Source organism: Ilyonectria robusta, assembly GCF_021365365.1.
Source record: "Ilyonectria robusta strain PMI_751 chromosome Unknown BGZ61scaffold_13, whole genome shotgun sequence".
Classification (NCBI taxonomy): Eukaryota; Fungi; Ascomycota; class Sordariomycetes; order Hypocreales; family Nectriaceae; genus Ilyonectria; species Ilyonectria robusta.
In genome coordinates, this window is record NW_025764447.1 from 606,267 (window position 1) to 616,989 (window position 10,723).

Genomic DNA, 10,723 nt, shown 5'->3' on the forward strand with positions numbered 1-10,723 from the left:
CAGAGGAATTTCAAGGCGAACAGTCCCGTGACAAGGCAGCAATGGATTCATCGTTGGGGGCCATGCATGTAGGCAATTAATTGCCTCTATCGAGATGTAATTGTAATTTGAACAAGAAGTAAGGCTGGCTGTGCTCACGTGTTGGCTTGCAGACGCGACATTTTGCGCGAGGATGAATCTAGAAGTATTTACCTAGTTTGGGGAAAACAAATTCAATTTGAAGCCGTAACCCAGTCCTGAGAATTTAATACAGACTGATTCATCGCGATGGTTTTTCTACTACCAGGCTTGGCAAGAAATCTGAAATGGCTCTTCTCATTCTTGGTGGCTCGACTGCTCGCCAAATCGCAACGAGACGTCATCACATTAAATGCTGTGACATGGATTGATCTCGAATTTGAAATTCGCCGAGACCAATCAGTGATACACATTATTAATGACGACAATTTTTCTACTCATCAGTGCTCGCGCTGATGACGATTTCGTGTCGCGAGTCTGACCCGAATCGGGCCAACTTCTCCCCCGTCAGCCAAACTTGTAGCCAATGGTAACGCTGTAGTGGGCAAGTCAGCAACTCCCGGAGCCGAAAATGGGTCGGTCAATTCACTCGGCCGATTGTAAGCTCTCGGGATTTTGAACGGAGCCGAACAGGATGAGACGGCTTATGTGCTCCGTCACCAATCTTGATGGTTGTCTGTCAGTTAGAATTAAGTATAAGTAGCGGTAATCCTCCAGGAATAGTGAGAAAAGAACAAATCATCACTCCCAACTAAACCAACAAACCAACAATCCTCATCAGACTCCCATACCTTCAACCTCATCTCCACCAACATGGCCTCCACAAATCCCATCGCAATTATCGGTGCCGGTCTCTCGGGACTCAGCTTAGCTCTAGCTCTCCACAACCAGAACATCTCATCCGTCCTCTACGAAACTCAATCCGCTCCCCTCGACATCGGAGGCGCCATCATGCTCTCCCCCAACGCCCTACGCATCCTGGACCGCTTGGGCGTGCTTCAGCTTCTAGAGCCGCGCGGGTACAAGTTCGAGCAGCTCTATTTCCGCTCCGGAGACGATAAACTTGTCGATGAGTTCGAGTTTGGCTCGGCCGAGAAATACGGCTACTCTGCACTCCGTGTCTATCGATACGAGCTGATCAACGTCTTACTGGATTTGGTCAAACAGGCTGACATCCGCATCGAGTACGGCAAGAAGTTTGACCACGTCATCAGCGAAACCGATGAGAGCGTCACCTGGCAGTTCGCCGACGGCTCTGAGGGCAATGCTCCCTTGCTAGTCGGCGCCGACGGCATCCACTCCCGCGTGCGCCAGCATCTCTACCCAGGCTTGGTCGCCAAGTTCACCAACATGCTCGGCATCACGGCCGCCATCCCCACGGCACAGCTCCAAGCCGACGACGATTATCCTATTCCAGTCACCATCATGAACCCCAAGCACGGCGCCTTTGTCATTGCGCCACAGTTAACTGACGGCTCCGAGGTCTTGATTGGCAAGCAGTATCGCTTCACCGGCCCTGAGCCAGACCGCGAGGGGTGGAAGAAGATCACCTCAGACAAGCAATGGGCGGTCGACTTCCTTCGCCAGGGCCACGAAGACTTTCCAGCCATTGTGCACCGCGCCACCTCCTCCGTCTCTGAGGCAAAGGTCAATGTGTGGCCCTTCTACCTGCTCCCTAAGCTCGACACCTGGGCTTCTGAGAAGCACGCCCGAGTGGTTATCCTCGGTGACGCAGCGCATGCCATTCCTCCCACGGCAGGACAAGGCGTGAACCAAGCTTTTGAGGATATCTACATCTTCGCCGGTGTCATTGCCAAACTAAGAAATGAGTCGCAACCAGGAGCACCTGAAAAGTTGAAGACCGCGCTGAGGAACTGGCAGAACGGCCGCCAAGCTCGTATCGACCGGGTGCTTCAGGTGAACGATCAAATTAACGAGAGGAGAATGCCTTCAAATGAGAATGTCGAGTTCAAACCGTTTGACCTCGAGTGGCTCTATTCTGCCGATTTCGATAAGATGGTTGCTGAGTATGCCGGAAGCTTGGAGTGATGCGGGCAACCTCCAGCGTCTTTTCTTTCGTTATCAATATTTCTTTTTACCGTGTATAAAAACAATCGCCAGTGACGAATGGAAGGCGGTTTCTCACACCTATTGTATCAGCTAGCCAATGTCTGTCATTTATGCACACAAACCACATTAATTCCACCAAGTTCTCAAATTCGCACGTCGTCACGCAGAATGGATTCGAAGAGAATCAACCCAGATAGGATATGCATGACGGAGCTCCGTGTTCACGCCTCATTGTCACATTAATCCGCAAACTACGACAATACAGAAAGGAGAGTGTTTAATTCCCTGAAGTTATCGTACATCGAGTCTACTACCATCACTATAATACATAAACTTTTAACGTGGATTCCATCATTTATTTACATGCAGACAATAACTTTTCCCACCCGTGTTCGGTATCTCTTACTTAATCCAATAGTACTGTGTCTGCTCCCTAGACCTTGATAGGTCAAGTTCCGAGCTCGCATTCTCGGGCAAATTTGGCCCCAGGCTCGTTCCAAGTCTCCGTTCAGTCTCGTCGTCGAGTCTGATTTCCTGAAATATCCGCACCTCGATGTCCCTTCGAATCCTATGTTGCTGATTGAGGTTATCAGTGCTTCCATCAAATACGCTGTCTCTCCTAACAGGGCATGATGACAGTGTTTTCAGTATCGTGTCTGTTCTTCTTCGCAGGTACCCGTTATCCGATGGAGGGTGATCCTCGAGGCGAACAGGATCAGGTTGATGAACTCCACTGCGTTTTGGAGAGTATGCCTCCCAGGTGTTCAAAATCATTCGCTGCAGTGGAGGAAATACAATGGGAAAGTTGGTTGTTATGATGGCAACAAATGATTCTCGACACGCCCAGCTGCCTGATTCCTCAGCGCCTCGGATTGGATGCTGTCACGATGCTGTCAGTTCGAGTTGTGGATTGACAAGAGTACGATGAATGTCAATTTTACGCACCTTCAAAATAAGAACGCATCGCCAGACACCAGCCATGGTCACAAAAATGCCACCCGAGAAGACTGCAGTCAGAGCCAGCTTCCTACGAAGAGGCATCCGTGCAGCCCACAGCATCGGCATCGGAATAATGAGCAGGTATAGATCGGTCCCACCATTAAGCGTTACCATGGTGAATAAATTAACCTTGGAAACTGCCGGTTGGCAAACATCTAGAGATGTTCTGGTCAGAACAGGGTCTCTGGGGGAAAGAATAGACGTACTGCCTGGGTTGGGATTGATCTGCCAATTCTTCTCAAATGGCCGACACGCAAATAGAATGCAACATATCACGGTAACCCAAGTGATGAAAATCAGGAAATACCCGACATAAATACGCGTTCGGTAGCCATCCAGTCCGTCTGTGAGCCTCATATACACAGTACACATCGCCGCTTTGAGGCACCACAGGACACACGCGTAGGCTGACCAGCTCCTTACCTGGGTTTTTGATCCTTCCACCCTCCATCGGTATTCATCACTATTGGGATCGAGCAATGTTCTTTCCACATCGGACATGGTATTATTAGCTAATCCGTGGGCGAGAGCACCGACGTTGTAACCTTGTATTGTCTCAATACTGTACGAGAGCTTGGTTTCAAATTGTTAACCACGCGTGAAGGGAAGCGTCATACGGCTTCTAGGGGACTCACCACTACTAATACCATCAGGAAGTCATCTGCCTGCAGGCCGCGAAACCCAACGGCGTTGATCCGCACTATCCATCGCAGGATGATGAAGGCGATGCCGACGCCTAGCAACGTAAAGGCTTCCGTCGTAAAAGACATCTTGACGACCGGATTGCAAGGCGAGAAATGCGGCAGTTGGGCATGGCTGGCTTTCGCAAAAGATGAAGCCAGGGGGTGGTTTATGTAGTAAAGGATCAATCCAAGAACTGAAATGGTGGCGGTTTGGCGATCAGACCTTAGTCCCGCCACACACACCGTTGAATGTTGATGAGAGAACAGCTAAATATCAGACTAACGATTCTGCATTGCCTAACATCTTATCTCACCCGAGGAAACAATATCGGAAAGGGACTCGTGCATTGGGCTGAACTTTGCCTCACTCTCAGCTCCCCAAAGTTAGGTGACAAGACACACGGCTCTGAATTCTGAGTCTCCATGTGGCTAGTCCACGCTGAAGAGGCTAGTCTTGTTGCCTCCGCCGCTTTGTTGAGGCGTCGATCGGGTATATCAACGTTGGGACATGATACCACCTCCTTTGTTATATGCATCGCTCGGGCCTCTTAACGTGGCCGTCATAAGGCAAACTAGCTGCTGAACTTTCCAAGCGATTGGTACCGGCGAGAACCGCGGGTCATCCGCCGTATCCTTAGCGTCAGAGGCTGCTGCGTTAGCCAGGGGGGATGCTGCATCTGGCCAAATGGAGGGAAGAGTGCGGCGTAGCATGGGATGAAAATTCTGCATTCGGATTGAATCCTCCGAGTCTGTATTGATCTACTCTTCATCCGGCTAGATGCAGACTGGGACCATGATCTTGACGCCTCGGGGTCCACGTTGGTGTACCCGTGATAAGAGGCTATTCTCGGCTGATGGAAAGATAATTAAGAACTTTTTGCACCGCGTTATTCGACTGTTCGCTACATTAGTATTGATTCGCGTCTATCAGGCAAGATGTAGAGGTGAGTTGTCTCTACCGACTGATGGATTCCAAGAACACCCACCACATGCGCATTCGTAGACACAGCCTTCGAGCAGAACATAAACTTTGTGGCTGATTGAGGCAACAAGCCTAAGGCGGGCCCCGGCCCTGACAGAAGCCGCAGTTTACCGACAGGATGGTCTGAAAACTGTTTCGTGCGTCGTTAGGCCGGAGTTTATGTCAGATTGCTCGCATCTGAGCTTGAGATCGCCACGGAGATGCCTAACACGCCGGTTCCTGTCACACGCTAAAGATAACCAAGGCCCCCTTGTGGCTCTGTGTTACACAGAAACATAGGATAACTGATGGTGGAAGGGTCTCGTCATATGCAGACAGATACTTGCGTCAGTGGCCACGCGTCTCCAGAGCCCGCCAATGAAGCCAAGTGTGTTCCAAATGCTGACAATAAACCTTGTCACCAGAGTATGGTGTAGTTATGACGTTGTCGTATTCATGCATGATTTCTAGCCATTTCAGGGGCGTTTCGCTCCCCGATAAGTTGATGGGACGAAAATTTCCACCTTAGGAAGTATCAGCTCACAAACTAACGTCTCGTGGTCCAGACCCACGGCTACTACTTCGTTACCCAAGCCACATGGTTCCGGCTGCCCTAGACCATCCCCAGATTTCGGGCGTCTGGTTCTCACGTCCCTGGAGCAGGTTAGCTTGTGCAGGTACACGGGTAGAAATCCCCGGAAAGCGGACTGTCAAGCCCCTGCACCGTGGAAGTGAGAATGGACGATCATAAAACTGTAAAGGCACTGTTGTCCTTCTCCCCGGAATTTCTGTCGCTCATCCTAATGTTAAACTCGACGGAATAATCGAGCTGCAATTAAAAAAGATTGCGATTAATCCTTTTCAGGCGTCAACGAATGTGGCTTCATGTTTCCGGCCAGTTTTGAGACCTCGGCATCATTTCCAATTTGAAGAAGGAATGGATTTTCAGAGGTCGTCTGCAATGATGAGACTCGGGCTCCTTATTTCATCAAGATATTTCGAGTATAAATTAGTTGCACGTTTCGCGCAGTGATGGTCTGTTACGTTGCCAGTTGGCATAAGGCGGCCATTGAACGACGCCATCTCGCCGTCCTTGAGCGCTGGATTTTCGACTGGTCTTGCCTTGCCAAACATGTCAGTGTTTGCCCAGATTCCAGGTGGCACTTCCGGCACCCTTCCAAACTTGTCCATCAACCACAGTATGGACTCTCGGCCGAGCCACAATGAGCAGCCTGGATGTGTCCCGCCCGTAACCTTTTCACCGTTAAGCTCAGCTACCCAACGAATAGATAGCATGGCCCATGGAAATACCGGGAATCTCAGCTTTGTCTGATCCAAAGCCCTCCCTAAATCCGCATTGATGTGGCGCTAGCTGCATGCCAAGGGCAGTTAGTAAACACGGGGCTGGCTGAACTATTGAAGGACGAGACCAAGCACACGCCAAAAGAGGACCAAGCGTGAATATGTAGTGAGGCTATTGAGCTGTGGGGACGTCCAGAACGTGGGATCTAGTCCATTCTGAACGCCGGTTTTCAATTTATGGTCCAGATGCGGCCGAGGTACAAGTCTAGGCAAGAATAGATCTCGTACAATGTCCCCATGATGCCATGTTCATGGTTAGCGCTGGGGCTGAAGGCGTCTAGTGCGGACGATCTGCCCAGTGCCCAGCTTATCCAGATTCCAGACCATCACGCGGTATTTAGTGAGGAGTAGAATAGCGCGGGGATGCCAACTGAAGTTCTCACTGCCCGTGTGTATTTTGAACGATAATAATCCCAATGGCAGGAGAATTCCACTGACACCTCACACTGTACGATTTTGATAGATGGTTATAGTGTATGCGTCTACAATTTATCCTCTTCAGCCGCGGGGGGCCGAGAGGTGGGCCGCTAGCAGTTGTCGCTGCTGAGCCACAGCGGTCATCCACTGCACCACAGCGGTCGTCCACTAAAACCTGAGCGCATATCAGGGGATCCGCAACTCGTGAGGCGTGGAACATATTCACACTCCCCATATCGCAGCATGAGCGTCTCCGCCAAGCGACCCATCCGGTGTCATGCGGCGCGTCGGTCCTCAGCTGAAGTCAAGTTGTATGCAGATAATACAATAGTTCAGCTGCGTTGCATAGGTCGCTCTAGGAATGCCAATAGTCTCTGCTACATCAGGTCTAGAACCAATAGCTCAGCTAGCCACCATCCACGACTGCCACTATTGAACAGGTCTCGATTCAGATGCGCAGTATAAAGCCCAGCTTCAAAGCCACCAACGTGTCATGGTCCAGATAATCATCTACTACATCGTCTTCATTCTCCATTCTACATCATGTCTTCCAGCAACGTCGCAGATTTTGTCAGCTCGATTGAGGTGCCCCTTTCTCACCTCTACTCGAGCGATGCATCCAACTGACATCCAACAGGTTCTCTACGACGACGACCAGCCCGCCAACACCGTCGGTGAAATCAATGGCAACTCTGCTGATATCAACAAAGGCCAAGGCGGCAGGTACGTGTTTCTCCTTCACCCTATGCCATCTTCCTTCGTCTTACCGTCATGACGTTGTTAACTCCTGTGCTTAGTTACGTCTGGCTTCGTGTCCATCGGGCCAACTCCCCAGCAGCTACTGTGAACAACATCTGGGTCGAGATTCGCGGCGACGATGACGGCGTTAGCAAGGATCTAGCCAAGGGAGCTGGTGGTCACTATCGCTTTCTCAAGTGGTCTAACAACGAGGCGGACCGCACGTAAGACTCTCCCATTTTCCCGCAGCTTTTCCAGAACTAAACTTATATCCACGATAGAAAAATCACAGACGTTGCTCTTTGGAGATCTGATGACAAACAATCCGACCCTCCTAATGGCTGGAATGGCATGACCACAGATATTAACAATGGTCGAGGTGGTGATTATCTCTACCTTGTTTGGAAAACCAAGCGGTTCCTGTAGAGATGAGATACTCTAGCCTCAATGCATATTCTATTATATTGATGTCAGACAACGTTCAACTCATGATGCCTCTTACTGTCATACCCGCAGAATCCTGCTCACTCCCGCAATACGAGCTGTTCACAGGGGGACGTATGCCTCTGAACTACCAACCTCTTGAGTGTCCAGTTGTACAATGTGTGCAACCTCCAGCTATTCAACCGTTCTATGGCACTTCCATGCGTGATTGAACGCTACCTCATCATAATGGTCAATAGTTTCCAAATTGAGAAGACACAAGAGCATCCTTGACGCTAGTCTGGGGATATGGAATGCCTTCAATCCTCCTGTGATGCAAACCAGACAGCCAGACTTACCGATATTTACTCTTTGGTGAGGGAAAAGTCGCTGTGGTGTCAAAATGCAAGGTTTTGTCAATGCGACACCGCAAGTCTCAGCTGAATCTTCATGCGGTGTCAAAACGTAGCACAATGTCAACTAAGGCAGCCCAGTAAATGCCAGCGATTCTAGTGGCTCAATAGTCCAAAATTGACTGCTCGGCTTTTCAAGTCGTTGAAATGTTCATCAGATTATGTTGTCGCCTTTGTTCTAGATAAGCGATATATCACATTACATCTTCGATAGCCTGACCACCCATGCATCTTCAGTATTCATCCTATCATCAGGGTCCCCTGGCATCACCAAGCCTTTCCCATGGTTCGAGTAATTACTGCCCTTGCTCCTAAACTAAGGAGATATTTAGCTAACAATGTATAGGTCATCTATACTAAAGACGTAACAAACCGCGCGATACCATTTCCCAAATCAACGATGAATCAAGTGATATCAAGGGATTCGGCAGAGGGTGAGTGTTTCTAACTCGATATCATATCCTCTCTCTCCATATCATTGTCCAAAGTTGCAAACTTTTTTTTTCTGGCGTTGTTTGAGCTATGTTTAGCCTCATGTTCACCGAGCCTCTCAGTCATCAATCATGGTGAACGCCTTCCGAGTACTCTCCCAGAACAGACCCCTTCTCGGTTCGAATGAAAAGGGCTGGCGGTATTTTACGATATATTTTATGGGAATTGCGATAGAAACTCCAACAAGGCCAAGGCTGCTCAACCCCAACTTGCAACACACCAAGCAACTCTCAGGCTGCTCTCTGGCAGACCAGTGAAAATCTCAAGCTAATACGGTGTTTGTATTCAAGACTTTCTAGGCTAGCTATTGGTCCTGCAGGTTCCAGGTGGACCAGTGAAAATAAGAGAGGCCGACCGGATGGGTGGGATTGCAGGACTGGCGGTATCAATATTGGCCGCTGTGCTCTATCTTGTTTGCGGAATCAAGCAGTACGTTCTACCTAAGTGAAAGTCGGAGGCGTTACTAGCCAAAGCTATCCGAGCTGTTCGGTATCAATACCTCGATATTTTGATACACATCTATTGAAATGTTGCATTGATGGATTAATTTTAAGAGGAGAATGGAGACACGGTTCCTGTTAAATAAAGGCGTCGTATATCTCGTATATCTACGTTGCTCTGAGCAGTGTGTTGACGAGAAATTAGGACATAGTTTTGTATTTCGTGACGACCATGCTTTCCTCCCTATCAATCTGAACCTGAAAACTCGTTACCCTCATCCACATCTCTCCGACCTTACAATCCCTCATCCGAGGACTCGGCGCCTTCTTCTTCAGACTCGTCTGGAGATTCCCAATGCATAGTTTCAAGTATGGAAAACGGAGGATAGCCCAGGTTCGGCAGCCTCGGCAGATCCAGCCTCATTTTTTCCGCATCGAAGATGTCGTTTTCGGCAAAGTTTCTGGCCACGTCGTCGATCCTTCCGCCGCGTCGTTCAATTTCGGGCTCCGGCCGAAACCTTACGGACAAGATGTAGTACTGGATCTTGCCGGGCTCCGTCTCATCCCGGGTCCATCTGTTCTTTTGCCAACAGCTCGACCCAGTCCAGATGTCTCCTGTTATGCTTCCGCCAGTCGCCTCGGGGTACAGGACGACGCCGTCTGTTCTCTTGAAGGACCAGCGTTCAATCATCTGCGTTGCGATGGCGTTGATCTGGATCTTCTTCCGCAGGACGGATTCAATCTCAATGCATACCTCCCGCACGCTGGGACGCAGTGTTTCATTAACAGCCTTAATCCACTGGCCCTCGAAGCGCAACGGCTCGTCGTTCTCCCACCACCACCAGTCGGCGTGGCGGATGGTAAGCGTCACGGTGCGAGGGTTCAGATGGGGAAGCTTCAGCACATCGGCGAGGCCTCCCTGCTCCAGCTTCCACATCTGCGCAAACACCCGTAGCCTTTCAACCTCAATGTCTTTACCGCCCTGCTGCTCGACGATCTGCTTGAGCGTCTCAGTAAACTTATTGATGGCCTGGTCCGCTTGGTAGTGGGGTGGGGCGCGGTCTTCATGGCCGATCCAGTGCGTGTGCTCCTTGAGAACAAAGGGCATGAACCAACACTCGCGATAGACGGCGCGGCAGGTTCGCAGCAGTCGGGTATCATTCATGCGCGGCGCAGAGTATGTTGGCCTCTTATAGATGGTCCAATCCTTGTAGCGCTTTTTTGGCGAGGGATCCGGGTAGTCCATGAGTGCGTAGGAGAAAATCTGGCTGCGCACCTCTGGGGGCAAGAGGCTGAAGAGTGGCGAGTTGTCTTGCGGTGCTTCAGGGCCCGAGAGGATCTGGTTGGAGGGTTCTGGTGACGACATGTTGGTGGATGCTGTCTGATGGATGCTGTCTGATGGATGCTGTCTGATGGATGCTGTCTGATGGATGCTGTCTGATGGATCTGGTCTGATAGAGATGAATGAATGACGCAGTTGAAAGTATTCACGTCACAACTTGCATCTTAAAGGTAGTTTCATCCTGAGGATTTAGGCAGAAGTGCGGGGTCGATATCTATGCTCGAATGTTCGAAAGGCTGTTGGTTGTTGATTGATGGTTGGTCGCCTGATGAATATAGTACATGTCAGTTCAAGCGTGCGTGAATCTTTCAGTGAAGGTTGTGTGTGACTGTGACATTTTTTTTGGCTGGCGGTATTTCATTCAT

General features: G+C 49.9%; 4 protein-coding genes across 4 annotated transcripts; 2 read left to right on the forward strand and 2 right to left on the reverse strand.

Moving 5' to 3' along the window:
* Nucleotides 1-779: 779 nt before the first annotated feature.
* On the forward strand, nt 780-2,067 carry BGZ61DRAFT_422926 (uncharacterized protein; the record flags this gene model as incomplete). Its single annotated transcript, XM_046243544.1, has 1 exon — nt 780-2,067. Exon 1 carries the CDS (start codon nt 832-834, stop codon nt 2,065-2,067), a length of 1,236 nt encoding a protein of 411 aa, XP_046102781.1. The 5' UTR covers nt 780-831.
* Nucleotides 2,068-2,490: 423 nt separating this feature from the next.
* BGZ61DRAFT_533936 (uncharacterized protein) lies at nt 2,491-3,857 on the reverse strand (the record flags this gene model as incomplete). Its single annotated transcript, XM_046254076.1, has 4 exons — nt 2,491-2,967; nt 3,034-3,242; nt 3,294-3,660; nt 3,723-3,857. 4 exons carry the CDS (start codon nt 3,855-3,857, stop codon nt 2,491-2,493), a joined length of 1,188 nt encoding a protein of 395 aa, XP_046102782.1.
* A 3,196-nt stretch (nt 3,858-7,053) lies between these two features.
* Nucleotides 7,054-7,674, forward strand: BGZ61DRAFT_533937 (uncharacterized protein; the record flags this gene model as incomplete). The annotated part of the gene is made up of 4 exons (XM_046254077.1): nt 7,054-7,095; nt 7,148-7,233; nt 7,308-7,472; nt 7,530-7,674. The coding sequence occupies 4 exons, from the start codon at nt 7,054-7,056 to the stop codon at nt 7,672-7,674; spliced, it is 438 nt and encodes a 145-aa protein (XP_046102783.1).
* Nucleotides 7,675-8,953: 1,279 nt separating this feature from the next.
* BGZ61DRAFT_454415 (uncharacterized protein) lies at nt 8,954-10,411 on the reverse strand. The gene has a single exon (XM_046246219.1). The coding sequence runs from the start codon at nt 10,380-10,382 to the stop codon at nt 9,312-9,314; it is 1,071 nt and encodes a 356-aa protein (XP_046102784.1). The 5' UTR covers nt 10,383-10,411; the 3' UTR covers nt 8,954-9,311.
* Between the last annotated feature and the right edge of the window lie 312 nt (nt 10,412-10,723).

What these genes read in the sequence shown, in the direction of transcription:
- BGZ61DRAFT_454415 (XM_046246219.1), bottom strand. Translation starts at nt 10,382, where the DNA reads ATGTCGTCACCAGAACCCTCCAACCAGATCCTCTCGGGCCCTGAAGCA.